Source organism: Vulpes vulpes, chromosome 5, assembly GCF_048418805.1.
Source record: "Vulpes vulpes isolate BD-2025 chromosome 5, VulVul3, whole genome shotgun sequence".
NCBI classification, from domain to species: Eukaryota; Metazoa; Chordata; class Mammalia; order Carnivora; family Canidae; genus Vulpes; species Vulpes vulpes.
The window spans coordinates 71,270,712-71,298,693 of NC_132784.1; the positions used below are offsets into that span (position 1 = coordinate 71,270,712).

Consider the following 27,982-nt stretch of genomic DNA (forward strand, 5'->3'; position numbering starts at 1 on the left):
TCTACCCCGCCCCCCGGTTCCGCAGCCGGGCCGCGTACCAGCTCCCGCCGGGTTCCAGCTCCGGCCCCTGACCCCGCCCGCAGCCCCGCCTCACGCCCGCCCCTGGCCCCGGCCTCTGCCCTGCACCGCCCCCAGCTTCGGCCCCGCCCCTACCCCAGAGTGCTGTGCGCGGCGGCGGCGCTCCAGCGTCCTGGGGCGGGACTTCCGGCGGCGCCCGTGAGCGCCTTCCGGCCGCGCGCGACGGTGGTCCGGCCGGCCTCCGGGACATGAAGGTGAGCCCGGCGGTGGCCGGCCGGGGTGGCGTCCGCGCCCCGCGTCTCCGCGGCTGCTCCTCCTTCTCGCCCTGCCCCAGTTCCGCGCCGCGAAGTGGGCTCGCGGGGGACGCGTGTGAGAGCAGGAGGCGCGCAGGGAGTGAGCGCGGGTGTGAGAGATGGAGCGTGGATGAGAGGGGTGAGCGTGTAGGGCCTGTGAGTGCGGAGCGCGGCATGAGCGTGCCAGAGAGTAGAGCTGGTGTGTCGGGGTGTGAAGGACTAGTGTGAGTGTGAGGGTGTGAGAGGCTGGTGTGTGAGAGGGGTGAGCGTGTGGGGCTGGTGTGTGAGACAGGCTGTGAGCGTGTGGGGCCTGTGAGAGAAGGGGTGTGAGTGTGAGGGAGAGTGGGGCTTGTGTGTCGGGGTGTGAGCGTGAGGGGCTGGTGTGTGAGAGGGTGTGAGTGTGTGGGGCCTGTGAGAGAAGGGGTGTGAGCGTGCGGGAGAGTGGGGCTGGTGTGTCCGGGTGTGAGCGTGTGGAGCCTGAGAGAAGGGGTGTGAGTGTGAGGGAGAGTGGAGCTGGTGTGTCGGGGTGTGAGCATGAGGGGCTGGTGTGTGAGAGAGTGTGAGCGTGTGTGGCCTGTGAGAGAAGGGGTGTGAGTGTGAGGGAGAGTGGAGCTGGTGTGTCGGGGTGTGAGCGTGAGGGGCTGGTGTGTGAGACAGGCTGTGAGCGTGTGGGGCCTGTGAGAGAAGGGGTGTGAGCGTGCGGGAGAGTGGGGCTGGTGTGTCGGGGGTGAGGGGCTGATGTGAGGGTGGAACTGGTGTGTGAGAGCGTGGCATGAGCGTGCCAGAGAGTAGAGCTGGTGTGTCGGGGTGTGAAGGACTAGTGTGAGTGTGCGGGTGTGAGAGGCTGGTGTGTGAGAGGGGTGAGCGTGTGGGGCTGGTGTGTGAGACAGGCTGTGTGCGTGTGGGGCCTGTGAGAGAAGGGGTGAGCGTGCGGGAGAGTGGGGCTGGTGTGTCGGGGGTGAGGGGCTGATGTGAGGGTGGAACTGGTGTGTGAGAGCGCGGCATGAGCGTGCCGGAGAGTAGAGCTGGTGTGTCGGGGTGTGAGCGTGAGGGGCTGGTGTGTGAGAGGGTGTGAGTGTGTGGGGCCTATGAGAGAAGGGGTGTGAGTGTGAGAGAGAGTGGGGCTGGTGTGTCGGGGTGTGAGCGTGAGGGGCTGGTGTCTGAGAGAGTGTGAGCGTGTGCGGCCTGTGAGAGAAGGGGTGTGAGTGTGAGGGAGAGTGGGGCTTGTGTGTCGGGGTGTGAGCGTGAGGGGCTGGTGTGTGAGAGGGTGTGAGTGTGTGGGGCCTGTGAGAGAAGGGGTGTGAGTGTGAGAGAGAGTGGGGCTGGTGTGTCGGGGTGTGAGCGTGAGGGGCTGGTGTGTGAGACAGGCTGTGAGCGTGTGCGGCCTGTGAGAGAAGGGGTGTGAGCGTGAGGGAGAGTGGGGCTTGTGTGTCGGGGTGTGAGCGTGAGGGGCTGGTGTGTGAGCATGCAGGCGTGAGCTTGTGGGACCTGTGAGAGAATGAGTGCGAGAGTGGCGGTGTGAGAGCCAGTTTGTGCAAGAGGGTGTGGGAGTAAGTAAGCACCTGAGTAAGAGACAAGTGTGAGCAGCACGCTTCCCTGTGATTGAGGTGGGTGTGACTGCTGTCCCCAGAGGCCAGGCCAGGCCAGAGTGCGGGGCAGGTGGCCTGGTGCTTGTTGGGGTGCACTCGGCCCTGGGCCTCAACAGCTGTAGACCTCTCACACTGGAGGGTGACTCAGCGGCCTCTTGCTTCCCACAGAGCCAGGGGACTGGGTTGGTGGCACAGCTGGACCATGAGCTGTCTGTGGCATCCTGCGTCCATCGCTCCGTTGAGTTAGTGTAGTGCGGTGGTCGTGCACTGCAGCTCCTTCACCTCTGAGTGGGATTTACTTTGGTTCCTGTGTCCCGGGTTTTGATGGGTGACACGTGGTCAATAAATGTCCCAGGGCTGTGCTCATCCTGCCTCTTCCACTGCCTTCACTTCCCAGAGTGCACTCACACCTCACCCAGGAATATAGTTGGCTCCGAGACTTGTGCTTAAAGGCGAGAATGTGTGTGACTGACCATTTTATCACACTTGGTGCAGGAACAGCCCTACTCAATCAGAAAATTGGCTCATGGCCTAGCCGCGTTTTGGTGACACGCAGGGCACGTTGGTTAGTGTTTCTCAAACTGCATATTACTGAATGATGAGACCAATTGATGGATAAAAATCAGTCAATTTTCTTTTCTTTTTTTTTTTTTAAGATTTATACATTTGTTTCAGAGAGTGAACACACGTGCATGCACACGAGTGAGGGGAGGGGCAGACGGAAAGCAGACTCCCCGTTGAGCATGGAGCCCAACATTTGATCCCATGACCCTGAGACCATCACCTGACCCAACACCAAGAGTCAGATACTCAACTGACCAAGCCACCCAGGCCCCCTTAAAATCAGTTTCTTAAAAACGAAATAGAAGAATTGTCAGTGCATCCCAGAGCAGGGTTAGCTCTGGTTAGCGGCTTTCATTTGACGCGTACATGTATGCACATATGGCACATGCACACATGTCCTGGGCTATGGCACATTCTTAGTGTGAGTCTCAAAACATTTTAAAGTTACTGTTGTGACTTGCTATCTTTTGGTCAGCACACTTGGAGTCCCTGGAATAGTGGGGCTCCGTTGTTAGAGCAGATCGGAGACGCCTGCCTCCCACAGGCCCACTAGGTGATCACAGACCTGAAGCGGTCACTCCGCACCACACTCTGCAGGCCCCTTGCTGCCTAAAGGAGATCATTGCATCTGTGGAGGAAACTGCCACAAGAGCAGGGCTCTGTGGAGAGCACAATGGGAGAATTTGTCCTCGGGCCTCAGGTAAAGTGGCCAGGCCCATGGTGCACAGCAGGGAGCCATCAGAGGTGCCAGACAAGGGGCCTCACTGCTGCTCTGAGCACCCCACGTGTCATGGCAGGTCATCTGCTGTGTTCTCACCATCTTGTGTCAGGTCTGAAAAGTTCGTGGCCAGTTAGGGAGTAGCCCGGCATTCATGAGTAGCTAGCTCATAAAGCCATCACGCCTCATCCCAGGGCTGGCCACCAGGCACAGTCCAGTGCCACCAGACCTTGAGCTCAGTCTGGCTCTTTCTGTTGCCCCCTCCACTGGGTTCAGAGGGGATCCATCTCACTTCCTCCAGACCAGTCCCATCTCCACCCTTTCCTCTTTCTTCCTTCCCCATAGTGTGAAATCACAGGTCAAGGAGCAGGTGAGCCACAAGCAGAGGGGTCTTTGGGTGGGCAGGCAGCAGGTGGGGTGGCAGGCCATGGACCAAGGGTGAGAAGGCTGCTGGGGCACACCCCAGGCCACTGTGGATGGCTTGAGGACCGCCCTTCTACTGGGTTTCTCATATCTTCCATCCTCGAACTCAACCTCCACCCTGGAGCTGAGGAGGAACCTGAGGTCATGGAGTGGACCCAAGGGGCCTAGGGTCAAAGATGGGGGTGCCTGTCTGAGGAATCCTCCCCCTACTCTACATGGCTCCTACTAGCAGGTGCAGTTGTCCCTGCACGCACAGCTGTCCTCTCAGCTCTGCAGCCCCCTATGCAAACATGTTTGTTCATGTTGTTTTTCTGCCCTCGTGGGGCCAGGCTTCCTAGAGTCAGCCCCTCATAGCTTGGCAGCTGAGGTGTAAGCCTGACCAGGTGTGTTCTGTGTAACCTGCCCTCGGCTGAGACAGGGAGCCCAAGTCAGAGCTGTGGCCCCAAGATGGGAGGGGGCGGGGACTGTTGTTCTTGATGACTCTGATGCCAGCATGTGTCACTGAGGAGGTGGGGGCAGGATGGCAATCTGGGCCTGGGTCTTTGTATCCATCCCCACAGCCCAAAGCTGTGCAGCCTGTGGTGCACCATGAAGGGAAGTGGCTGGAAAGGAGGTTTTGGAGGAGGTGAAAACAGGCTTCTGGCCAGGACGTCAACAGGGTGAAGGGGATGAGGGGGTGAGTCCTGCGGAGATCCTGTCTGCCAGCACCTGACAGGGTGCACCCTGCCCGACTGGGGCTCTGGAGACCCCATAGCCAGAGGAAAGGCCATATGCCTGCCTGCTGGCAGGAGGCTAGGCTGGCTCCCCGGGGCCTGCAGGGTCTCCTCTGGCTCTGCCACTAAGTGACTCCTTAGGTGGTCTGGAAGGGGCAGTTCGCCAGGGCTGTGCATCTGGGGACCAAGATACTCTTCACACTTACACACCTTAAGGCCTCATTAAGGACTGCAGTCAGCCTGGGCCTGCTTGTTCCTTGACTGCCTTGAGTGAAAAACGAGGCGGAATTGCCAGGGGAGGCAATTCCACGCACTTCCGTACCCTGTGGACAGGCACTGTGATGCTTGCAGTGCACCGGTCAGTGCACATGTTACAAAATGTACATATGCAACAGGATCCCAGCTTTATGTAAGAATCCCCATGTGTACATACACCTACAGAGAGCACAGAAAGGGTGATGCTAAAAAGTAAAAGAGGAGGCTATCTGAACTGATCATTGTGTGTCTTTTTGGCTTTAGCTGTATTTTCTGGCCTCCCTACCCTAGACTTCTATGAGCTTGCAGTTTACTTTTAGGTTCTGCCTCCACCCCTGTTTATACGGTGCTGTGATGAACCTCCTTATGTGTTTTCCATGTAAGTGCAGAAGTCCCCCAAAGTGTAATTTGTGAAAGGAAACCTAGGTTGGAAAGTATATTTATGAATAGATTGTCATCCAAAAGATTTTCACAAATTGAATTCCCAGCAACAGCTCTTGAGAATTGCTGCTGTCCCAGGTCCGCGCCATCAGTATCATTCTCTTTAGTCCTCACCAACACTGTGTGTCTGCTCCTGTGATTGCTGGTGAGGCTGAGGTGCGGTTTCTAGGGCTTAGGGCACCTCTGTGTGTTATAGGGTGTCTCTGTGAATTCCAAGGTGCCTCTGCACATCCCAGGGGAGCTCTGTGTATTCCAGGGCGCCTCTGCGTGTTCCAAGGGATCTCTGTGTATTCTGGGAGATCTCTGTGTATTCTGGGTGCCTCTGTGTGTTCCAGGGGGTGTCTGTGTATTTCAGGGTGCCTCTGTGTATTCCAGGGGATCTCTGTGTATTCCAGGGTGCCTCTGTGTATTCCAGGGCACCTCTGCGTGTTCCAAGGGATCTCCGTGTATTCTGGGAGACCTCTGTGTATTCTGGGTGCCTCTGTGTGTTCCAGGGGGTGTCTGTGTATTCCAGGGTGCCTCTGTGTATTCCAGGGGATCTCTGTGTATTCCAGGGTGCCTCTGTGTATTCCAGGGCGCCTCTGCGTGTTCCAAGGGATCTCTGTGTATTCTGGGAGACCTCTGTGTATTCTGGGTGCCTCTGTGTGTTCCAGGGGGTGTCTGTGTATTCCAGGGTGCCTCTGTGTATTCCAGGGGATCTCTGTGTATTCCAGGGCGCCTCTGTGTATTCCAGGGCGCCTCTGCGTGTTCCAAGGGATCTCTGTGTATTCTGGGAGATCTCTGTGTATTCTGGGTGCCTCTGTGTGTTCCAGGGGGTGTCTGTGTATTCCAGGGTGCCTCTGTGTATTCCAGGGGATCTCTGTGTATTCCAGGGTGCCTCTGTGTATTCCAGGGCGCCTCTGCGTGTTCCAAGGGATCTCTGTGTATTCTGGGAGACCTCTGTGTATTCTGGGTGCCTCTGTGTGTTCCAGGGGGTGTCTGTGTATTCCAGGGTGCCTCTGTGTATTCCAGGGGATCTCTGTGTATTCCAGGGCGCCTCTGTGTATTCCAGGGCGCCTCTGCGTGTTCCAAGGGATCTCTGTGTATTCTGGGAGATCTCTGTGTATTCTGGGTGCCTCTGTGTGTTCCAGGGGGTGTCTGTGTATTCCAGGATGCCTCTGTGTATTCCAGGGGATCTCTGTGTATTCCAGGGTGCCTCTGTGTATTCCAGGGGATCTCTGTATATTCCATGACGCCTCTGTCTGTTCCAGGGGATGTCTGCATATTCCAGGGGATCTCTGCGTGTTCCAGGGGATCTCTGTATATTCCAGGGTACCTCTGTCTGTTCCAGGGCATGTCTGTGTATTTCAGGGGATCTCTGTGTATTCCAGGGCACCTCTGTATGTTCCAGGAGATCTCTGTATATTCCATGGCGCCTCTGTCTGTTCCAGGGGATGTCTGCATATTCCAAAGGATCTCTGTGTGTTCCAGGGGATCTCTGTGTATTCTGAGGCACCTCTGTCTGTTCCAGGGTATCTCTGCGTATTCCAGGGGATGTCTGCATATTCCAGGGGATCTCTGTGTATTCCAGTGCATCTCTGTGTATTCCAAAGCGCCTCTGTCTGTTCCAGGGTGTATCTGCATATTCCAAGGTATCTCTGCGTATTCCAGGGGATCTCTGCATATTCCAGGGGATCTCTGTGTATTCCAGGGTGCCTCTGTGTATTCCAGGGGATCTCTGCATATTCCAGGGGATCTCCGTGTATTCCAGTGGATCTCCATGTATTCCAGGGCGCCTCTGCCTGTCCCAGGAGATCTCTGCATATTCCAGGGGATCTCTGTGTCTTCCAGGGGATCTCTGTATATTCCAGGATGCCTCTGTCTGTTCCAGAGGATCTCTGTGTATTCCAGGGGATCTTTGTGTATTCCAGGGTATCTCTGTGTGTTCCAGGGGATCTCTGTGTATTCTGAGGCGCCTCTGTCTGCTCCAGGGAATCTCTGTGTGTTCCAGGGTATTTCTGCGTATTCCAGGGGATCTCTGTGTTTTCCAAGGCGCCTCTCTCTGTTCTAGGGAATCTCTGTGTATTCCAGGGTGTTTCTGCGTGTTCCAGGGGAACTCTGTGTATTCCAGGGCACCTCTGCGTGTTCCAGGGGATCTCTGCGTGTTCCAGGGGATTTCTGTGTATTCCAGGGCACCTCTGTCTGTTTCAGGGGATCTCTCTGTATTCCAGGACATCTCTGTATTCCGAAGCGTCTCTGTCTGTTCCAAGGGATATCTGTGTATTCCAGGCTGTTTCTGCGTGTTCCAGGGGATCTCTGTGTATTCCAAGGCGTCTCTGTCTGTTCCAGGGGATATCAGTGTATTCCAGGCTGTTTCTGCGTGTTCCAGGGGATCTCTGTGTATTCTGGGGAATCTCTGTGTATTCCAGGGTGTTTCTGTGTATTCCAAGGTGTCTCTGTGATTCCAGGGCATCTGTGTGTGCTATAGGCATCTCTGTATCTTGGGTGTGTATAACGTGAGGTACTTCTGCATTATGGGATATCTCTATGTTACAATGTGTCTGTATTACACAGTATCTCTATTATGGGGTATGCCTGGCTTTACAGGGTATCTAGATAGCATGTCTGTGTGGGGTACCTGGTGGGTGTTAGGGAGTAAGAGGTGACTACACCTTCGTTTCCTGTATTTTTGTAGCAGAGCGTTTTTTATTGGAGCGTCTTATTCTTGATTTGTAAGAGTTCTTTGCTTATAATGAATAGATGACGGATAGGAACACATTGTGAAGTATGTTCTAATTTTTTTTTCTGGTTTATTATCTCTTTATACTTGCTTTTTGTTTTCTAAATGAAAGTGTCACATTTCTACGTAATGAATTCCATTGGTGTGTTCTTTAACCTCCACACTGCTGATGTACTTGGAAGAGCCTTCTCTATCCTGAGTTTACAGAGGCAAACACTCTTATTTTCCTCTAGTCCTTTCCGTGGCACTGCTTTTTCACACTTAATCTCTCTAGTAGCCCATAGTTCTTTGGGTCAGTGGGAAGCAGCCACCGTTCTGGTTGGCTGCCTCTGGTAAGGGTAGCCCTGAGGCAGTGGGGGATGGCACTGACTAGCAGCAGGGAGGCCCCTTTCTGGGCATCTGAGGAAGGAGGGCCCAGCAGTGCCAGAGGCTGGGAGGGCCACCAGGGTGGGCCCAGGGTACGGCTCTGTCCTGGGGCCAGTGCCCAGCCTAGTGCCACAAGGACCTAGGCCCTATGAGGTGTTCCATTTGGCAGAGGGGTCACCTCACACTCCTGGTGGTCACGTGCTCTGCTCTCCCTACAGCCCCCTGGCCCCCGAAGTTGGACCGCACTGTAACTTCCACCATGAGGATGCTGCTCAGCATGCTCTGGCTTGCTCTGGCCTGCAGCTCTGTTCATACTACTCTGTCAAAGTCAGACGCCAAAAAGGCTGCCTCAAAGACGCTGCTGGAGAAGGTAGGGGTGGTCTGGGGGTTGGCCTCTTCCTGCCCCTTGGGGTTGAGTGCTGAGGCCTGTAACACTCTGTAAGCCGGGAGGCTAGGGCCTTGGCCTCCTTAGGTGGCCAGCTAGTAGTGTTCAGGACTCCTCCTGGTGGCCTGGGAGGGAGTAACTTATGGCGCTGGGGCTGATGGTGTGCCCACCCCTACTGGCCCAGATGTTGGCCCTCACCTCGCCTCTGCTTCTCCCCGTGCTCACACTCCCATCCTGCCTTGCAGAGCATTGGTCAAGCAGATCAGACAGACGGGCTGTGCTTTTGTGCCATTTTTCTGGGATGGGAGAGTGAGTCCTCAGGGATTGTCAGCTCCTCAAGGGTGGGTCTTTCCTGGTGGTCTCCGGTCAGCAGCACCTTATTCATTACAGGACACAGTGCCTGGCTGATCAGAAGACTTGCTATTCCTCTGGGTCCCATGTTTTACGTGTGGTTGGCAGGCCCTGACTACTTTGTCCTGTTGCTTTTGTTTTAGACTCAGTTTTCAGAGAAACCTGTTCAAGACCGAGGTCTGGTGGTGACGGAGCTTAGGGCTGAGGATGTGGTTCTGGAGCATCGTAGCTACTGCTCACCGAAGGCCCGGGAGAGGCACTTTGCTGGGGATGTCCTAGGCTATGTCACTCCAGTAAGCAAGTCCCTGGGGAAGAGAGAGAGATCTCAAAGGCAAGGTGGCCACTGGGATCTGTGTCCTCACTTCATTGGGTTGCTGCTGTGCAAGTGCAGTGGTAGAGGGGCCTCCCGACGAAGTGACAGCTGTCCCAAGAGTTTTCTGGGGGCTCGTCGCATGTGGCATAGGTGATCCTGTGGTGTCCCAGTTCAGTCCCAGTTCACTCCTTTGTCCCCAGCTGCAAGCGTGCTCACTTGTTTTCCATTTTCTGCCAGTGGAACAGCCATGGCTACGATGTTGCAAAGGCCTTCGGGGGCAAGTTCACACAGATCTCACCTGTGTGGCTGCAACTGAAGCGGCGAGGTCGGGAGATGTTCGAGGTCACAGGCCTTCACGACGTGGACCAAGGTTCTCATGTTGCTGCTCATCTGTGCTCATCCTGAGGGCCCAGGAGGGTGTGAGCGCATGTTTGTATGTGTGTGAGTGTGAGAGTGTGACCCTCTGTCTCGTTTTGTGTGTGTGTGTGTGTGTGTGTGTGTGTGTGTGAGTATGAGAGAGAGAGAGACTATCTGGCATTGGCCCAAGCCCTGTCCCCCTTGGCAGTTTGTACACAGGGTCCAAGGAGGAAGTGTCCAGGAGGGCCCAACTGTCTTGACAGCTACTTCTGTGAGCACGCACCCAAGTTTACATAGCCATCCCCCCTTTTGGGTTTAGAGAGAGGGTGTGTTAGCTATTTCTGGTATTCCAAGACCTAAGGCCGTCCCTCAATACTGGGAGGGAGGGCAGTGTCAGAGGACACAGGCTGGGCTGCAATGGGACCTGGACCTTGGGCACTCTTTAGCTCCAGGAAACAGTCCCAGCCCCCTCGGAGGCCACTTTTCTCCAGATGTGGCCAACACCATCTCCTTCCGCCTAGTGGCCCAGTGGTCTGACCTGCCCTGGAGGCTCTGCAGGGAGAGGAGAGGGGAAGGGAGGAGGGAGAAAGGAAGAGGAGGAGGTTGACTTACAGATTCTCTCCTGCTGCTTCCCCTCTGCACTTCCGCTGCAGGGGCCCCAGCATTCTCTACATTGGGGGAGGAGTGAGTCTTCATGTGGGTGAGGGGCTGTGCCCCTGCATTGACTGTTGTCTTCCTGTCCTACAGGGTGGATGCGGGCAGTCAGGAAGCAGGCCAAGGGCTTACGTATAGGTAAGTCCAGTGGGCCTGGGCTGTTAGGGTACCTAGCCCTTAAGCTACATGCTGTGAGGTAGAGGCCCTGGCAGGACCAGGCTGAGAGTGTTGCCAACCCTACCCTGCCCAGTCCTGGAGCTCACAGCTGGCAAGAGTGTTCCCAAAGTACAGTGGTATTAGTAGGGTCTAGAGATTGGAGCAGGGGAGCAGGTGACAGCAGAACAGAGGGAGCCATGGGCAGTAGGGCCAGGTAGGGACCCATCAGGGTGGAAGACGGTCCAGCAGGAGCCAGGCAGTGAGGAGCTAGAGGAGCTGGGGTCTGGGCACTCAGTGACTTGGTGTGTGAGGGGAAAAAGAGGTTGGCATTACCTGATGCCCCTCCCTTGCCAGGCCATGTGAGTGCTCAGCGGTGTGGTCACTCTACTCTGCTGGCCAAGGGCTGCCCTGAGGGCAGGGCCAAGTACAGAAGGGTCACAGTCGCTGTGTGGGTCTATCCCCCAAGTGCCCCGACTCCTGTTTGAGGACTGGACTCATGAGGACTTCCGGAACGTCTTGGACAGTGAGGACGAGATAGAAGAGCTTGGCAAGACCATGGTCCAGGTGGCCAAGGTGAGCCTTGGCACTGCATGGGGCCAACACGGGCTGTCCTACGCTTCCTCTTGAGTACAGAGGTCCTCCGTGCTGGGGAGGCTTTTCTTAGGTGATACCCAGCTGCCCGCTGCCCTCCTGGCCCTTCTGGCCCCCAGGGGTTGGGGTTGGAGAGGCATATGAGTAGACAGGACACATGAGGGCTGATCCCTCTGCTCCTGGCTCCTGTGGGGACCCCCACACTGCTCCCTTCAGAGGGGCTTCTGAGCCTGCCATGACTTCATTGCGTGGCCGGCTCTGTTGCCTTTCCACCTATCCCTCTGAGGTCATTGGAACCTCTTCAACTGCCCTGTGCCTTTCAGAGCCAACACTTTGACGGCTTCGTGGTGGAGGTCTGGAGCCAGCTGCTGAGCCAGAAGCATGTGTGAGTGGGCTCTGTGCTCTTCCTGGCCCCCTGGTGTCTTGGAGGGAGGGCCACTGTGGGGAGGGTCTTCCTCCCACAGTCTACACCTGGGGGCAGGGATGACACCTCAGAAACAGCCAAGGGCCAGCGTCTGGCTCTGACCACGCTGCTTTGTCAGCCGGGATGCCTGCATGGATGGTAAAGGGAGTATGATAAGCATCACCCAAGAATGCCGTGTGGGAGAACTATGGCCCAGGCAGTGATGGCAATGTCAGGCTTGGGCATAAGCAGGAACTCCTTTGCTGAGTATGATGGAGCCTTCCTAGGGACATTGAGAAGATGTCCGTTGAGTGTGGCAACAGTCATCTTGGACAAGAATCAGCCTCCCAGGCCTACAGGTTCTGCGTGCTCCCCTTGTGGTGGCACCCACCTGCCTGTGACCACAGTGACCAGGCAAGGCAGGAGTGGTGAGGTGTCACCTGCAACAGCCACCACCCTCTTCTGGCAGGGACATAGGGGGTCAGCCCCACAAAGGACAGGGCGGCTACCAAGCTCTCCTGCCCAGGGTATCTTGGGTGTTCACCTGGCGGAGCAGTGATGTAACCCACACAGTGCTGGGGGTGGCAGAGGCTGGTTGCCAGCTACCCCCAGTTCTGGAACTAGCCATCCCTTCCCTTTTCTGCCTGAAAGACTCCCAGCTCAAAGCTGCCCCCCACCCCACCCCCTCTTTCTCCATGCCTCAGCGCGAGCTCTGGCTTAGGGTGGCCCCCCTTCTGGCCTTCTGCAGCTGCAGGCCATTCTCTGCCCACTCAGAGGCGGCGTACCCAAGCAGGTCTCCTCTCACCAGGTGCAGGTGGAGGGTGTGCTATTGGCTTTCATCTGTGCCTGGAGACAGGCATGCCTGGGAGCTCCCACCCCACTTGGGCCCAAGCCCCAACTCCTGGGAGGGCTCTGAGGCCCAGTTTGTGGGGGAAGAATTGGTAGAGATTGTGAGAGCCAAGTTGAGGGGTTTCTTGTGCATGCACAGGGCCAGCACATCAGGGGCCCCAGCTCTTGGCCAAGAGACCCTCCTCACCTATTCCCCCAAGGCTGTGCCGTGATCCTTGCAAGGCAACGGCCCTGACGAGGCAACCTCCCAGCACCTTCTGAGCAGGAAGAGCAGGATCTTCCCCTGAAGCTTCTTACCAGACAGCTTCATTCTGCCCTGGTTCACAGCAGGCAGCACGGGTTTACCTGGGCCGCAGCCAAGATTAGCAAGCATGTGATGAGGGGGCAGCCAGCAGGGCAGTCGGGCCAGGTGGATGGAGCAGAGAGCAGCCAGCGTGACAGATGTCTCTGGGCACATTGCTACCTGGGAGCCGTCTCCCAGGACAGAATGGGCCAAGCTGTGGCGTGGCATGGCATGATGAGAACATTTCACGAGGCCATTCCTCTCCCCACCCCCCAACCCCTGCCATGTCACCCTCATTGAGGCTTGTGGCTAGGTGTTCGAGGGTACTGCTTCTGTCTGCAAAAGTCAGCCTGGAAAGGCCGTTGTGGACAAATGCTGTGGGGCACATGGCCTATGTGGAATGGCAGGAACAATGGTACAGCATCTCTATGACACCCTGGACTCTGGGTCCCCCAGGCCTCCCTCCCACAAAAGTCCTCTGGAGAGGACCAGGTGGGCTGAGCAGTTGGAGCAGGCAGGGATGGTGCCCAGCTCTAGTGAGTGGCCTGGTCCCCTCCCTTCGTACCTAGGGTGGCAGCCTGTTCTGTGGGGGCACAGGTGGCCACAGGTTCCCACCTGGTGGGTACTGCCCCAGGGGCACAAGACCACCCTTGCCTTCTCATAAGCATGCAGTCCTAGGGCCATCCAGAAAGCCAGGAAAGCAAGTGACAGTGACAGTGTTACAGACAGTGTGACATCTATGGGCAGAGCTGATGGGGCGCATGCTCCCCAAGGGCTTGACCATACCCCAAGCCTCCTCTTTGCAGGAGAGACACCGTGACACCAGAGATCACTCCTGCTGAGCCGTGATCTAGATGTACCCGTCCTGTTCTTGCCAAGACAGCCGGGGCTGCACCTGCAGCTGTACTCTGCACACTTGTGTGGGGTGGGGCCTGGAGGTGGGCACTGGGCCCCACACCCTGGCCATGCAAGGGTGGCCAGGACAGCCCCACTGTCCCTGCCAGCGAGAGTCTCAGTGCCTTAGACCCTCTGAGCTGTGTGTGGAGGATGGACTCCCCATGCTCTACAGACTAGGGCCAGGCCAGAGGGAACACACGGAGCTTGGGCCTGCCACCTTCAGGGCTCATGCACACTGGTCACTTTATGGTCCTTGTCCTCACTGTGTGGCCTGAGGGGAGGGGAGTTGCCTGATAGGTGGTCCCTGGAGCTGAGCTAGTCCCCATTCCACTGGGCATACCTGCCATGCCTCTAGGGGCCAGAGGAGCCCATGACTCCAGCTCCCTCTCTCTCCCCTACCTGCTGGCCCACTTCCTTTTGAGATGTGTCCAGGCACAAGAGGAGAGTGATACCTGATGCCCACCCCAGGTGTTACTTCCGTGTGCCCCGGGACTGGGAATGCCCCCTACCTAGGACTGAGACAGACGGCTGAGTCTGGATGTCTTCCACGCTGGGGGGGGTGCCACATGAGGGGGGCTGGGTAGTTGAGGCCTGTGCTTTGGGGTGTTAGGCTAGGACTCCCCCTCAAGTCAAGACCTGGTTGGTGGAGCTACCCTCACTATGCTGGTCCTGAGGCACCTCTCAGGTGATATGTGGCACCCAGTAAGTCTTCTGGCATTCGTGGCCTGCGCTGGCCTGGCCAATGGCAGGTCAGCATGTTGGGCACATGCATGTGGGTCTTTTCTCACCCTCTGGCCACACTGTCTGGGAGAGTCCAGAGGTGGTGGGGGTGCTGCCCAGACACCCCTTTTTTCCCATGCTATTCTCAGGGTGACCCTGAGTGAGGAGGGACAGGGACCAGCCAAGTTCTGAGCAGACCCAGTTTGGGTGGAGAATAACCCCCACAGGACCTGCTGGGCTGCCCTGGTGGTCGAGCATCTGCAGTGCACAGGGCCACATTGGAACCTTCTAGGGCAGAAAGTGCCCGTGAAGGGGTGTGTGCCCTGTAGCGGGTCTGGGTCCAGCGGCCCAACTTCTTGTTCTTGATCTCCTGGTTCTTTGCAGGGGCCTCATCCACATGCTTACCCACCTGGCTGAGGCCCTGCACCAAGCCCGGCTGTTGGCTATCCTGGTCATCCCTCCGGCCGTCACTCCAGGGTAAGTGCCATGCTTGCTGGGGGTGGGGCAGATCCTTCCTGGTCAACAGTAGCCCCGGGTGGATAGACACTGGGAGCTAGAGATGGGGACCCAAGTCAGCCACGACAGCACATCTTCACAGGTCCGCAGTGGAAAGCTACGCCCTTCCACCCAAGTGTTAAAAGACATCAGAAGTTCACAAATTTGAGGGGTGCATCTTTTAGACACTTCCATTCTCGGCTGCAGCCCTGGAGCTTCACCACAATGCAGGGCTTTAGGATGAATCCAAACCTGCCATGCCCTAGGCAGGTCAAGACTGTGTGGTCACACCACCTCCTTCACCGTCCTGACTATTCACCCTTCCCAGCCTGGTGGAGGCAGCCCTTCTGGAACCTAGGGAACAATAGGCAGCCTAGGCCCACGTCCCCTCCACCCAGGGTGTCACCGGTGCTAGGCACCAGGGATGCTCCAGGTGGGTTGTGAGGACCAGGGGTAGACCGAAGGTCAAATGGGAGGGTGTTGTTGGGGAGGAGATTGCAGGTCCACGCTGGGCCCCCACCATGTGGAGTGGCAGCAGGATGGTGTGCCAGTTTGTGGGAGCAACATGGGTACTCCCCTGGGGAGCTGGGGCCTGTGATTTCTAGCTGTGGTTCACAGGCTGATGGGCTCGTAGAAGTGCCTGTGGGGCACTCTAGCAGCTGAGACAGGTATTCCCTGTCAATAGCATCTGCCTGGCCCTCAGGCACCACCGTCCCTGCTGCATGCCGGCAGAGACCATGGGTTGTACATGTGGCTCCTTTGCATCACCTGGGCATTGGCCTGCTATCTGAGTGTCCTCCCCACATTTTCTGGGTCCCCAGTGGGGAGGGTCCCACATGCTGGCACCTCCCTCCTGGAGCGAGGCAGACTGCTCAGCCTAGGAAGGAGCCCAGCTGGAGCCCCACCTGTCCGTCCTTCATCTCACATGTACAAACACATGTGCACATCTATGTGTGTGTGTGTGGGGGGGGGGTACTTGTGTGTCCTGAGGCTGGGTCCAATGAGGCAGAGGCTCTTATGGCCACCTGAGGTTAGAGCTGGGGCTGGAAGAGCAGCTTTTGCTCTGGGGAGGTTGAGGAGCAGACCCTCTAGAATCTGTGAGCTTGGCTGCGGTGCTTGGCACCCATTTCCTGGGTCTCCCAGTTTCTGTGCGTGGTTTGGGGAACGGGGTGCTTGGCCAGGTTAAGACCCTGTCGCCTTTTGTGGTCAGGAGCCATCTGTGGAATGGGTGCAGGAGATAAGCTCCTCAGAGTCTGGGGGCATCTCCTTGGGCAGAGGGCTGGTGGGGCTGGGGTGCCTGCCTGCAGTCCTCTCCATAGAGCCTAGCAGCTTCTAGCACATACATAGGGCAGAGGTACAGAGGATATGCTGGAGAGAGTGGGAGCATCGGGTGCTAGATGCCCCTCAGGGCCACTCCCTGGGCCTGGCCTGGAAGGCTGCAGTGGGGTACATCTTTCCTGCCGGCGCCTCTGTGTCCAGGGATTCTTACCCCCAAGCTCCTGGCACCTAGGCAGGAAGTGGATGGCCTGCCTCTCACCCTGTGGCCACCAAGGAAGGATGTACCTTCCAAAGGCAGCTGAAGGGCGGTGTGCAGACCACATGGCCAGTGTGGTCGGGGCTCAGGGTGGGGGTTCTAGGCAACCTGGTTGGGGGGTGTATGGGCCTGGTCTGTGCTGTCCTGGCTGTATGCCAGCCCAGCGCTTTTCCCCCAGGGCTCTGGCTGGTAGTGCCCCGCAGGAGCTCATCTTGTTGACATCAACCCCCCCCCACACACACTTGCTGACAGCTCCCCAACAGAGAAGCCCAATAAATGCTTCTTATTGACGTCTTCTGCTGCAGAACATAATCCTGCTCATCATTCACCTCACAAAGGCTGGCTGCTGGCACACTGAACAATAACAGCTCTGGGAGGGGGTCTGCAGGCCTGTGATGCCTTTTCTCTGCTGTGGGCCTGTGTCTGGGACTCTGGGCTCCGGTAGCCATGCTGACCTTGAGCCTGCCCCCAAGGTCACAGCCCTGCCTCCAGTGGAGCTGGCACTCTGGAGCTTTTACACCAATGGAGACACTAGCTCCAGCTGGAGGAGGAGCCACAGGGTTGAGCAGGCAAGAGGCAGTCAGGGGCTTGGGTGATCAGGCCTATGAGGAGCCGACGTGGGTGCCCTGAGAGCGAGAGTAGGGTCAGTGACCTCTGTCTTCCACATACCATCCCTGAGCTGCTCTATCAGGGCCGCTCTGGGGGTGGCGTCCAGGGGCTGGGCAGTGTGGCTGGTGGGGGGCAGGACTTGGGGTTTACCACTAGTAGGTGGCTGGTCTGTGGCGTCTTGGGGAAGATAGCAGGGAGGGTCAAGCTGCAAGCCTGTGGCCACAGGACTAAGAAGTTGGGACAGGATCCTCTCTGAGGAAACTAGAGGCACACTGCACATGCGCTCTCTAGCCATCTAGAGGGGGAACAGGGCTGCAGGATATTTGTGGGCCCCACCTGGAGTGCCCTTCCCCCACTTCAGGTAGCTGTGGGAGTCTCAGGCAGCCACACTGGGCTGCATGGCTGCCCAGCCTTCTAGGAAGGAAAGATACCCAGGGTTGGAAAGAAGGTGGCTCAGCAAGAAGCATCTGGCAGACCAGGACCATCCCAGGAGGAGAGGTGTAGGGGCCAAGCTGTGGTAGGCTGGTACGTGTGTGGAGGACTGGTCTGGAGGAGCTGGATGCCCCGGGAAGGGTGCCCAGCTGGGTACAAGGGAAGGTTGGGTTGGGAGACAGACTCCATGAAGCCTAAAGCACCTCTGACTGGGCAGCTGCTGAACTTGGCAAAGGAGGAGGGACTCCAGTAGTTGTGCCTGATGTGAGCCTGGTCCAGACTTCTCCGGCAGGCATCTCTATGCTGTGGACTTCTTGGGGCAAAGTATTAATGGGAGAAGGGCCTTGAAAAACCAGCCTCCCCGACCTCCATGTTCGTCATCAGGAATGTCTGCTCTGAGCACTGGTGGGCCCATGGCCACGAGGCCTTCTGCCACCGAGAGGCCTCCTCCCAGCTCATTTCTCACTGCCCCTTGCCTGCCTGAGTCCTGTTCCCAGCTGACCTTCCCCGCACACCTGATCCTGGCATTTCTGGGACCCTGGGTGGGCAGGGAAGGTGTCTAGCACCAGATGCCCCCCTGGGCACTGTGGGGACTAAGACACGGGACTAAGGGGTGCGCTCCCCGCTGGACCACCACACTGCCCACAGCCCTGCCTCCCCTCCTGAGCCACTGAATCCAGCAATGGCAGGGCCTAGGTGTCTGGGTTCCTCCGTGAATGTCTCACCTGGAGATAGGTGAGCCTTTGAAATGGAAAGTGTCTTCCTAGAGCCAATATACATGCCGTTCTTGTGGCACCCCAGGGCTGAATCCTAGAGGGTACGAGATGTGTTCACACACCCACCTGTTGCCTGTTTTCCTTCTGCTGGGCTCTAGAATCTTCCGCCTTACATTGGGGGCCTTGTCCCAAGTGTGGCCTCAGGGAATATGGCTGTCCTGGCGCAGCAAAGCATCTGCCCCCAGACGTGTCCCTCAGCACCCTATTGTGTCTGATGCTCATCACTGAGTTGGGACTACGAGGTTGTGGTCTGCCAGCACTGCTTATCTTCTGGTCCTATAGGTGCCCCGTGTCTCGGGTCCCTGGGCCTGGCATCCTGGCTGCTTCCCCAAAAGGCAGCTGCTGGAGAAGCTCTGCCCTGGGTTGGAGTGGGGCTGCCTTGAGATAGTATCTCATGGTCACCTGTGTCCCATTGGATGACCATCTTTGAGGTCCTTGCAGTGAGACGCACTTGCCCAGGGTTCCTGGGGTGCAGGCTAAGAAGAGGGGTCCTGTCTCTACTCACAGTGTGGAAAGCCACACACCCCCAGGATGTGGCATTCTTAGGGGTTGCTGCAGGCAGAGCAGGCAGGCTAGCAGATGGACACCTGTGGGAATGGGGTGATCCTGGAGCTGGGCTGGTCTCGCCCTTGGATACACAGCGAGGAGGGTAGGGACAGGCAGGAAATGAGCCTTTGCTTGACCACCAACATTGGGCTTGATGTTGCCTTCTCAGCCTACCCCTGCTCTTGGAATGTGGCCCTGACTCCGTCCAGGGCTGTGCCACATACCCAAGTGACATGTTACTTTCCAGAAAAAGTGGCCTGCAGTCCCCCAAAAGTGGAGGGAGGATGGGGCATGGTCTGGGAGCCCCTACAGCCAGTTTGCTGTGTCTTTAGTTGGACTAGGGTGTCCACTGGGGCAGGGCTGGCCAGGCTGTGAGAGATGGGCAGTGGTAATTTTGCTTATCGTTTTGCAGGACTGACCAGCTGGGCATGTTCACACACAAGGAGTTTGAGCAGCTGGCCCCTGTGCTGGATGGCTTCAGCCTCATGACCTATGACTACCCCACAGCACAGCAGTGAGTGTAGGCACTAAGGGGCCCGGTGGGCTCCATGACTTGGTGCAGGAGTGCTCTCTTTGGGGCCTGGACATTGGACAGGCAGAGGGGCATAGCCTGGCTTCCCACCAGCATGCTTAAGGCCACACTTCTATCAGCTTTTGGTTCCAGGGATACGGGGGTCCTGAAGCCCATAATTGCCCCTGCATTGGGCAGCCTTCACATTTTCAGGGCATGGGATAGAGGGCAAAGGACAGCCCTCATGGGAAGACCATCCTGGGGTGGCCATATGTGCCAACATGGTGGCCATTGGCACTGGGCCTGCCTTGTTGCCAAGAATTGCTCCTGTCGGCAGGGCTTGCTGCCTCCAAGGAAGCCTTGGATGTAGGCAATGTCACAGTGCTGCCCATTGCAGCCTCACCCACCCCGGAGGCCAGGGCCTAGCGGATGTGGACAGAGGTCCAGCTGGAAGGCACTGTAGAAGGCCTGCTGTCTGCTGCCCTCCTTTCCACTGCGCGTGACCTCCTGCCGCAGCCTGGAGTGCCCACAGTACACGGCATGACCTCTGCCTACTGCTGAAACCCACTCCCTCACTCCTGCAGGCCTGGCCCCAATGCACCATTGTCCTGGGTTCGAGCCTGCGTCCAGGTCCTGGACCCCAAGTCCAAGTGGCGGAGCAAGATCCTCCTGGGGCTCAACCTCTACGGCATGGACTATGCAGCCTCCAGGGATGCACGCGAGCCTGTCATTGGGGCCAGGTAAGCCCAGGGCCCCCCACAACACAGGGTGGCTGCCTGTGCAGGCTGCGCCCTGGGGCCTTTATTCCAGTGTCTCCTGCAGGTGGTGCCTTAGAGCCAGGGAGCGGCCTGGCAGGGCTGAGCCTGTCAGGTTGGTGGGGGGGGTACCTCCCCAGGGCCTCAGCTGGGATGCCCCTTGCTGCCCTGTCCGCAGGTGTGCAGACTGCCTTCCCAGTACAAGTGGCAGGTGGGCCTGGCCTGGGAGGCCCTTGGCTCTTGCACATGTGCATACTTTCATGGGTCATCTCGCATCCAAGGAGCCCTTCAGGTCTCTTGCCTTTCGGTTCTGCTGGTGTCACATTCTTTCAGCTTTGTTTTGCTTTTATTTTCTGGAAGATATTTTTGCTGGATGGTTGATTCTAGGTTATTCCATTTCCATCTTCTTGCCACAACCTGTCCAATGAGACAGTGATGGCACAGCTTGGTTCTGGTGTCCCTTCGTGTGGTTTTATGTATTTTGCACTTGATTTTCATTGAGTTTTTGGGACCTGTATGTTCATACTTTTCATGAAATTTAGAAAATTTTGGCTAGTTTCTTCAAATACTCTTTCTGTCCTTTTTTTTTTTTTTTTTTTTTTTTTAAGATTGTATTTATTTATTCATGAGAGACAGAGACAGACAGAGGGAGGAGAAGCAGGCTCTATGCAGGAAGCTCAGTGTGGGACTCGATCCCGAGACTCCAGGATCTGCCCTGGGCCGAAGGCAGGTGTTAAACCGCCGAGCCACCCAGGGATCCCCTCTGTCCCGTTCTTTTTCTCTTTCGGGCCCTTAAATATGTGTGCCTGGTCAGTCGATGTGTCCCCTGCCCACTGACACTTGTATGTTTTCTGTTCATTTGCATCAGAATTGTCAAGGTCCCTGGTCAGTTGTGTGCTGTGCCTCAGGTGTTGTCCCCTCCCTGCTCGCATCCAGAAGTGGGTGCTGGGCTTTTTCTTCCGTGTTTCCTGCCCTTTGCAAGTGTGGGCTCTGCTGTGACAGCTGCTCCCTGAGTCAGGCCTGCCCTGGGTCCAGTTAGCTGGTAGCTTTCCTGCCTGTGCATCTGTCTGGCCGGAGCTCTGCAGACCAGGTTAGACACCAGACATTGTGAATTGTGCCTTTTGGGGTACTGGGCATTTTGGCAATCCTGAATCTTCTCAGCCTTCATTTGGGGCGTCTGGAAACCATGTGAGCTGGCCACTCTTCTGGAGAACTGTCCTGTTTGTGGACATTGGGTTCAGACCCTGTGGCCTGGGTGTGCTCCTGTTGCAGCTAGCTGTCCTTGAAGGGGAGGGGGGCGTCTCTGCAGGTGACCCCGCAGACCTGCCACCACCAGGGATGTGACATGTCAGCTGGGGCCTGCTGCCCCACCAGGCCTCTCTATGGCTGTCCATACTTGTCATCCATGGCGACTCCCTTCAGCTGTTCCGTGGTGGAGGGCTGCTTGGTTGGCCTTTGGCTAGACTCAAGGGTCCTGAGGGGTGCTTGCAGCTGCCTACCCAGAGGGGTGGGGGCTTCCCTGTTTCCTCCTGCCCCTTTCCTGATTCCTCCAAGCCCCTCCTGCTCTGAGGGTTGGGCCTCCAGGACAAGTAGAAATGCCCATGAAGGGCATCCTGAGGGGCTCAGTCAGCCAGCACTACCGTACAAACTGCAGACACTCACTGTCCTCCATCCTGGAGGCCAAGGCCCAAGGTCCAGGCAAAGGCAGGTGGGGTCCTCCTGAGGCCTCTCTGCATATGTGTGGATGGCCGTGCCCTGAGTCCTCATGGGTTCGTCCCTTCGTGCGTGTCTGTATCTTGATGTTCTCCTCTTTTTTAAAAGATATTATTCACTTATTTGAGACACAGAGAGCACGCACAAGTAGAGGGAGTGGCAGAGGCAGAGGGAGAAGCAGATTCTCCATCGAGCAGGAAGCCCGACACAGGGCGCGATCCCAGGACCCTGAGATCATGACCTAAGCTGAAAGCAGATGCTTCACCCACTGAGCCCCCCAGGAGCCCCAGGATGTCCTCCTCTTACTAGGACCTCAGTGACCCCAAGTTGCCTCAAACCCCCTCTGTAAAGGCCCCATTTCCAGATGTGGCCACATCCTAGGGTGCTGGGGGTCTGCAGTCCAGCATTGGAATCTGAAGGACACAGTTCATCTCTGCCACCACCTCAGGGAGAGAGAGTTATTGTTTATTAACTAAACGTGGGCCTGCAGCAGCATGTGGAGTGGATGAGGCTTGTTTTTTTGTTTTTTTAAGATTTTTATTTATATGACAGAAAGGGAGGGAGATAGAGCGAGAGCACAAGCAGGGGGAGCCAAGGCAGAGAGAGGAAGAAACAGGCTCTCTGTTGAGCAGGGGCCCTATGCCGGGCTCGATCTTAGGACCCTGAAATCATGACCTGAGCCAGAGGCAGCCGCTTAACCAACTGAGCTACCCAGTGGCCCCTCATCAGGCTTGTTAACCCCAGTCTGGCAGTGAACCCCATGCACGCCCAGCCTGAGACATATGACAGGCGGCCTCCACTGGCCGCGAGTGTCTGGCCCCTGACCATTGGAGGTGAGAAGACAGGGCCTCAATGACAAAGGTGTGTGTGAGTATGTGTGCACACACCACCTGCCCTCAGATATGCAGGGCTCTGGCTGTCCCCCAGCCTGGGATGGAAGGCTGTGCCCTGTCCTGTTCCTCCCCAGCTGTGCCCCACTGATAGGTCCGGGTGGGAGTCAGAGGAGGGAGGCAGTACCACTCCAGCTTGTCTAAGGGCGGTGGCTTGGTTGGAGAGTGGTCTAGGGGCTCAGTGGCATGGCTGGTTTGCGTGTCAGGTGAGAACCTGCTGCCCTGCCCAGTCAGGCTGGAGGAGGCCACCGCCACCGCCACTGCCCTGCCTCTGCCTCTGCCTCACTTTGGTGGGAGCAGGTGGCAGCTCAGTGGGGCCTCCCATGGGTCAGACCCGGCACAGTGCTGAGGTGGCAGGGCTGTGGCTCATGCACCTCCAGGGCACATGGGGTCAGGCAGCGGTACCCACTTTGGTCCTGCCTAGTGGGTTGGTCCTATAGAGAGGGGCTGAGGGGCCTTGGGTGAAGGTGACCAGTGTGTGGCAGGCAGACAGGTGCAGAACTGCAGCCTCCAGGTGGTGACCTGAGGCTGAGGATTTTGAAGCAGCAGGGGTAATGTCTGATTCTAGGGAGGGCCATAGTGTAGGGCTGCCCCAGATCACCTCCACGGAGGACCTTGCTGTGTTCCTGTCCACACCGGGCCTCCACCTGCTCCGCTGTAGAAGGGGACTAGGCCTGGTGCCCTGAGACCAGGCAAGAGACTCTGGTCCTATAGTGGCTCCTGGGTTTCTCCTCGTGCCCCTCTTATCCCTCTGCTCGTCCCCCTGTTCCTGGGCGATCTCAGGCTGAGGGCACAGGCTGCACCGATGTGCCATGTGCCTGTGCAGTGGGGTCAGGGTGGATACAGGTGCCCCAGGGGGCCCGCCTCCTGCCTGGCTTTACCCTCCCTTGGAGGTACCCCCTGGATCCTGGCAGGCTGGGGGCCATGCCCTCCACAGTGGGCGGGAGAGGCTGCGCCCCAGGTCATGGTAGGGTGCCTGCAGTAGAGGGGTGGGGTCCTGGGGAAGGGCTTCTCACTGTCCCAGGGACAGTCATGGCTGTTGCTGCAACACGAGGTCCTTGAGCCTTGAGCCCCGAATGAGGTGTGGAGGGGCAGACATGCGGCCCTCCATGTGGTCACTCCCCACAGGCCCCCACGCAGTTGGATTCACGTTTAGGGGACCTTTACTAAAGTGGGGTCTCAGGCAGAGCACGGTTCCCACACAATACCTTCCCTGGGGTTCATGTCACAGTGAGCCACCCCTGTGGAGGGGATCAGGAGGGACGTCCCCTCCCTCCATGAAACGGGGTCAAGCCTAGGGAGGGGTCACAACCCCCCCAGGTCAGTCCAGAGATGAGAGCTCCAGTCCAAGGACAGCAGCAGCTCCTGGTAGGAACAGAGGACACACAGTGGGTGATGGGTGCTGGCCCATGTGCCAGCCTGAGCACCCCTGCAACACCAACAGGGAGGTGCCCCTCAGGCACCTCTGGGTCTCACTCCACCTCCTTGCCCCTGACCTGATTTTTCCAGGCAGTCAGTCCAAGTATGGGGTGCAGCGGAGCCCCACAGTCACTCAGGCTCTTCAGCCTTCATGCTGACAGAAGCCTGGGAAACCTGTTTCAGGGTCGTCTGCCATCCTGACTTGGCCTCTCTGACACTTGGGACCTAGATCCTTTGTGGCAGGTGTCCCTGGTCCCTTCCAGGGAGTGCGGGATCAGACGCCTCACCATCTGCTCAGCCTCAGAGCCAAGAGCCCATGGCGGGGGCAAGAGGCCAGCTCCCTCAGGCCTGACATGTGGTCTCCTGGCCTCTGCCAGCCAGGCCTGGGCTCTGGGCCTTGCCAAGGGTGCCCCAGAGGGCGGGGGTTATGATCTGCAGTGGCTCAGTTCCCCTCCTGACTTACTAGTCTCTGTTGGCCATCCCTGGGCAACACACGGACCTCTTGTGATCATGGAGCTCCTTTTTGTGTCTCAGTGACTCCCAGCTTTGGGGAGTCTGGGTAGCTGTGAAACACACACCCACCCCAGGATGTGGGGTGGTCTAGGTACTGACCTGTAGGTCCCCATACCTGCAAAGCTCCTTTCCTGAGAGGCTGTCTTACTTCCCTGGCAGGCCAAGATGTCCTCTGGGGCCTGCAGCCCCCACCCTGCTGGGCCTCTCCTGCCCCTGCTCAGGGATCCTCCCCTGGACCCCAGTTAAAGCCAGCCCTGGCTGGAGCACAGCCAAATGGGTCCCTAAAGGGCAGGTCATGCTTGGCAGTCTCAAGAGCCAGGACACCAGGGGTCACAGGCATGCAGGGGCTTGGGGATGGATGCTTTCCTGCAAGGCCAGTCCCTGTGGCAGCCTTGGGCCTCCCACTCCCTCCGGTTGAGGACTGCAGGTCCACATGAGGCCCCATGGGCAGGTAGCTGTGGGGTGAACCACGCAGGCACAGCTGCTCTGCTGGTGTTGCTCTGTTGCACCTCGTGTCACTCCAGCCGACTGGAGAGGCTGACTTTCTGTGGCCTTTTGTCCGACTCCATGCCCTGCTCCTGTCTGGATCTTGGACCTCCTTGGGCACCTTGCTTGGCTTCAGGGCACCCATTGGCACAGTTCTGTGGGCATCTTCCACTGTGGCTGCTGTGTCCTACTGAAGGCCACCATCCCAGCCATGCTGGGGGAGTCCTGCTGCCTGTGGGTGGAGCCTGCCACCCAGGCTTCTTGTGTCACCCACAGAGAAGCAGCTGGCCTGGCATCCGCTGGATTCATGGTGTGGTCCTACATCAGGGAGACCCTACTTTTTGCACCCCAAGAAGACTGTCGCCAAGGGCACGGCCCCAGCTGCATACCATGGGGCCCTCAGGGATGCCGAGTCGGGCAGCCACTCCAAGGGAGCTCTGGGTTGGCAGGGGCTAGGGCATGGTGGCTCTGACTGCAACAGGAGTGGTGACAAGGAGAGGCCTCTGGGCATGTGGGTCCCACCCTTTGTGTTTATCAGGCCAAGGCCCTCTTATCCTGGGAGGTCATGGGTCTTGGGTTCGTGTAGGTCCTAAGGCCAGCTCGGCAGCGGTCCAGCACAGGTGGTTTAGACTCGACCCAACCTCTCATTTGCCTCCGGTCTTGTAGGGGCAGGGGTCCCTGTTAGCGTGCAGGGGGACCTCAGGCCCCACCACTGAAGGCGAGAAGCCACATGCCAGTTTCCTTGGGAGTGAGGGGGCCCCTGCGCCCCTCTCATCCTCTTCGGGGTCCTCCCTCCCTGGCTGGGGTGGGTCCTGCACAGACATGCCCTGATTTTCTGTCTCCTGCTGGGTCCTCTCTCTTAAGCAGCCTGCAGGTGGTCTCTGTGCCCCGACCCCTGCTGCCCCCACTGGAAGGCCCAGGAATATCCTCTCTTGGGTGTCACTGTGTTCTATGGCGTGTTTTCACCAGGTCTTATGCAGAGTCCTGTCTGGCCATCCTGGAGCCCTCCTATCTGAGCCTTGTCACTTTTGGGGGGAAACACCCTGCACACCCCAAAACTCAGCATGGCACTAAGTTGTGCAGCCAGCCCCTCAATCCCACATTTCTTCACCCAAAACAAAGCCCGGGACCCTCTTAGTACCTCTTGCCCCCCCGCCATGACCAGTGACCACTGACCCACGTTCTGTGAGTTGGCCTGGTCTGGACAGTTCCTTGGAGCGGAGCTGTGCGCTCTCTACCTGAGGCCTTGCACGTGCTGATTTTGGGGAAACACTCAGGTCATATTGTTGAAATATTTCTTACTTATTTCTGTGCCCAGCTCCATGCTCCCTTTGCTTCCCAGGCCGGCTCCTCCCAATCCGGCTCCATCTGCACCCTGCTCTGCGTCCTTCCAAGGGGCCTCTCTCCACTGGCTTCTCTGTGTCCCTAGGGCCTGCTTGGTGGTTCCCAGGCAAGCGTGAGGGCCTGTGTGGCCCCAATCAGGGCACCCAGAGGGGAGGGACTGAACCCTGACACAGACTCCAGCCTCAGCAGCCCCCAACCCAAGGGCCCATCCACCCCCCTGCCCCCCTGGACTTTTCTCACAGCCACCTAACATGGGATCAAAAGTCCCAAATAATATTAATGAACAGAGGGGTGTTTTAATTACTGATCATTGGATGCTTCTGGATGGTGGGAACTGCAGGGCATAGCAGGTGCCCGTCCTGTCCTGCCTGACCCCTTGTGGCCACCAGGGAGGACTGCACACAGACACTGACTGTGCCTTACTGACTCATCTGCACCTCGGGAAGCCCCCTGTCCTCTGCAGCCTCAGAGCCTTGGCTCCAGCTGTCAGAAAGTGCTGCTCTAGGCTTAAGGCAACCCCAGAATATCCTGGCCTCTGGAAGGGCCCAGAAACCACTGCTGCAGCCTTCTGTCCCCAGAGCCAGGCTGGGGGGGCCACAGGACCACTGGGAGTGCCCCTTCAGGGCCTGTTCTTCCTCTGAGGCCTGTGGTTTGCCCTGAATACCCCTCACAGCTGCAGATGCCACTGCCTCTCCCATGGCACTCAGCAGTGCCCACATGGATGCTCATGGGGCAGGGATGACACCGCATTAGGCCCAGGTGGGACACCTAGCCTCTTGGTACTGTCCCACACTCCACTGTGTAGCCCACGGTAGCAAACTTCCAGGTGCCTCCGGGGCTGCTGCTCCAATCTCTGTCTTTTCCCCACCCCCCAAGAGAGCTCACACAGGCCTGGGCTGAGGGCTCCAAGCCCTATCCATTGCTCCTGGGCCCAGGGTACACACGTGGCCCTCACACAGCTGGGCGTGCTGCCAGCACTGCCCAGACCCATAGGGGCTGACAGCCACCCAGTCCTGCTGCCCTTGCTGTGACAGCCTCAGCTGCCTTGCCCCTCTGGCTGTTGGGGCTGTCTCCACTCCCACACCATGCCTTGGCCTCCCCCAGGTACATCCAGATGCTGAAGGACCACAGGCCCCGGATCATTTGGGACAGCCAAGCAGCAGAGCACTTCTTCGAGTACAAGAAGTGAGTGTCCAGGAGGAGGCCCTAGGTGAGGGGTGAGCCTGCCCAGGCTGGCCAGGGGCCCCTGGGAGCACAAGCTCTACCACCACCCCTGAGGGCTGGGCCAGCCCAAGGAATAGGACACGTGGAGGGGCCTTTCAGTGGGATCTGAGACCTCTGCTGGAAGCAGAGGAGGGGCCAGCACTCCCTTCCACTTGGGGTAGGGGTGGTGGGTGGTGGGAGAAGCAGAGGTGGGCAGCAGGCAAAGCCTTGTCCTCTTTTGCAGAAGCCGTGGTGGGAGGCACATCGTCTTCTACCCAACTCTGAAGGTATGCGTGGGCCGGCCTTGATGCTGGGGGTGAAGCAGGAGGTATAACCCCTCCCCATGATGACCCTTGCCCTCAGTGAGGCCGTGGTGAGCGGTGGAGGTCAGCACAGGTCTGACCTGCTACTGCCTGGTGGCAGGGGGTGCCAGAGGGTGAGAGGTGGGGCTGACGCCTGCCTGTTGGTCCAGTCTGTGCAGGTACGGCTGGAGCTGGCCCGGGAGCTGGGCGTCGGAGTGTCCATGTGGGAGCTGGGCCAGGGCCTCGACTACTTTTATGACCTGCTCTAGGCCTCGCTCCAAGCAGATAGGTGCTTTCCTAATCGTTGGAGTCACTTGACATGCAAAATACAGACTCTTCTGTTTTCCATTCAGTGTGTGCTACGGTCCTTGTGCAGTGGTGAAGGGGTCCTGGGAG

The 27,982-nt window shown here is 57.8% G+C and overlaps 1 protein-coding gene across 3 annotated transcripts; it reads left to right on the forward strand.

Moving 5' to 3' along the window:
* Nucleotides 1-139: 139 nt before the first annotated feature.
* CHID1 (chitinase domain containing 1) lies at nt 140-27,938 on the forward strand. Of its 3 annotated transcripts, none has more exons than XR_003235830.2 (13): nt 140-272; nt 8,318-8,469; nt 8,979-9,128; nt 9,386-9,518; nt 10,253-10,297; nt 10,782-10,888; nt 11,230-11,291; nt 14,443-14,535; nt 18,863-18,964; nt 19,546-19,701; nt 27,186-27,291; nt 27,529-27,571; nt 27,757-27,938. XR_003235830.2 is itself a non-coding variant. In XM_026004154.2 (13 exons), exons 2-13 carry the CDS (start codon nt 8,359-8,361, stop codon nt 27,853-27,855), a joined length of 1,182 nt encoding a protein of 393 aa, XP_025859939.1. In that variant the 5' UTR covers nt 140-272; nt 8,318-8,358; the 3' UTR covers nt 27,856-27,938. The 3 variants fall into 3 exon arrangements, 2 of the variants coding, with proteins under 2 accessions (XP_025859939.1, XP_025859940.1); XM_026004154.2 differs by having other exon boundaries at nt 27,186-27,266; XM_026004155.2 differs by lacking the exon at nt 8,979-9,128 and having other exon boundaries at nt 175-272; nt 27,186-27,266.
* Nucleotides 27,939-27,982: the final 44 nt, after the last annotated feature.

Bases quoted from the DNA above. Each gene is read 5' to 3' on its own strand.
- CHID1 (XM_026004154.2), top strand. From the start codon at position 8,359: ATGAGGATGCTGCTCAGCATGCTCTGGCTTGCTCTGGCCTGCAGCTCT. The intron at 11,292-14,442 runs GTGAGTGGGCTC...GGTTCTTTGCAG, and splicing joins CTGCTGAGCCAGAAGCATGT to GGGCCTCATCCACATGCTTA. The intron at 18,965-19,545 runs GTGAGTGTAGGC...TCACTCCTGCAG, and splicing joins GACTACCCCACAGCACAGCA to GCCTGGCCCCAATGCACCAT.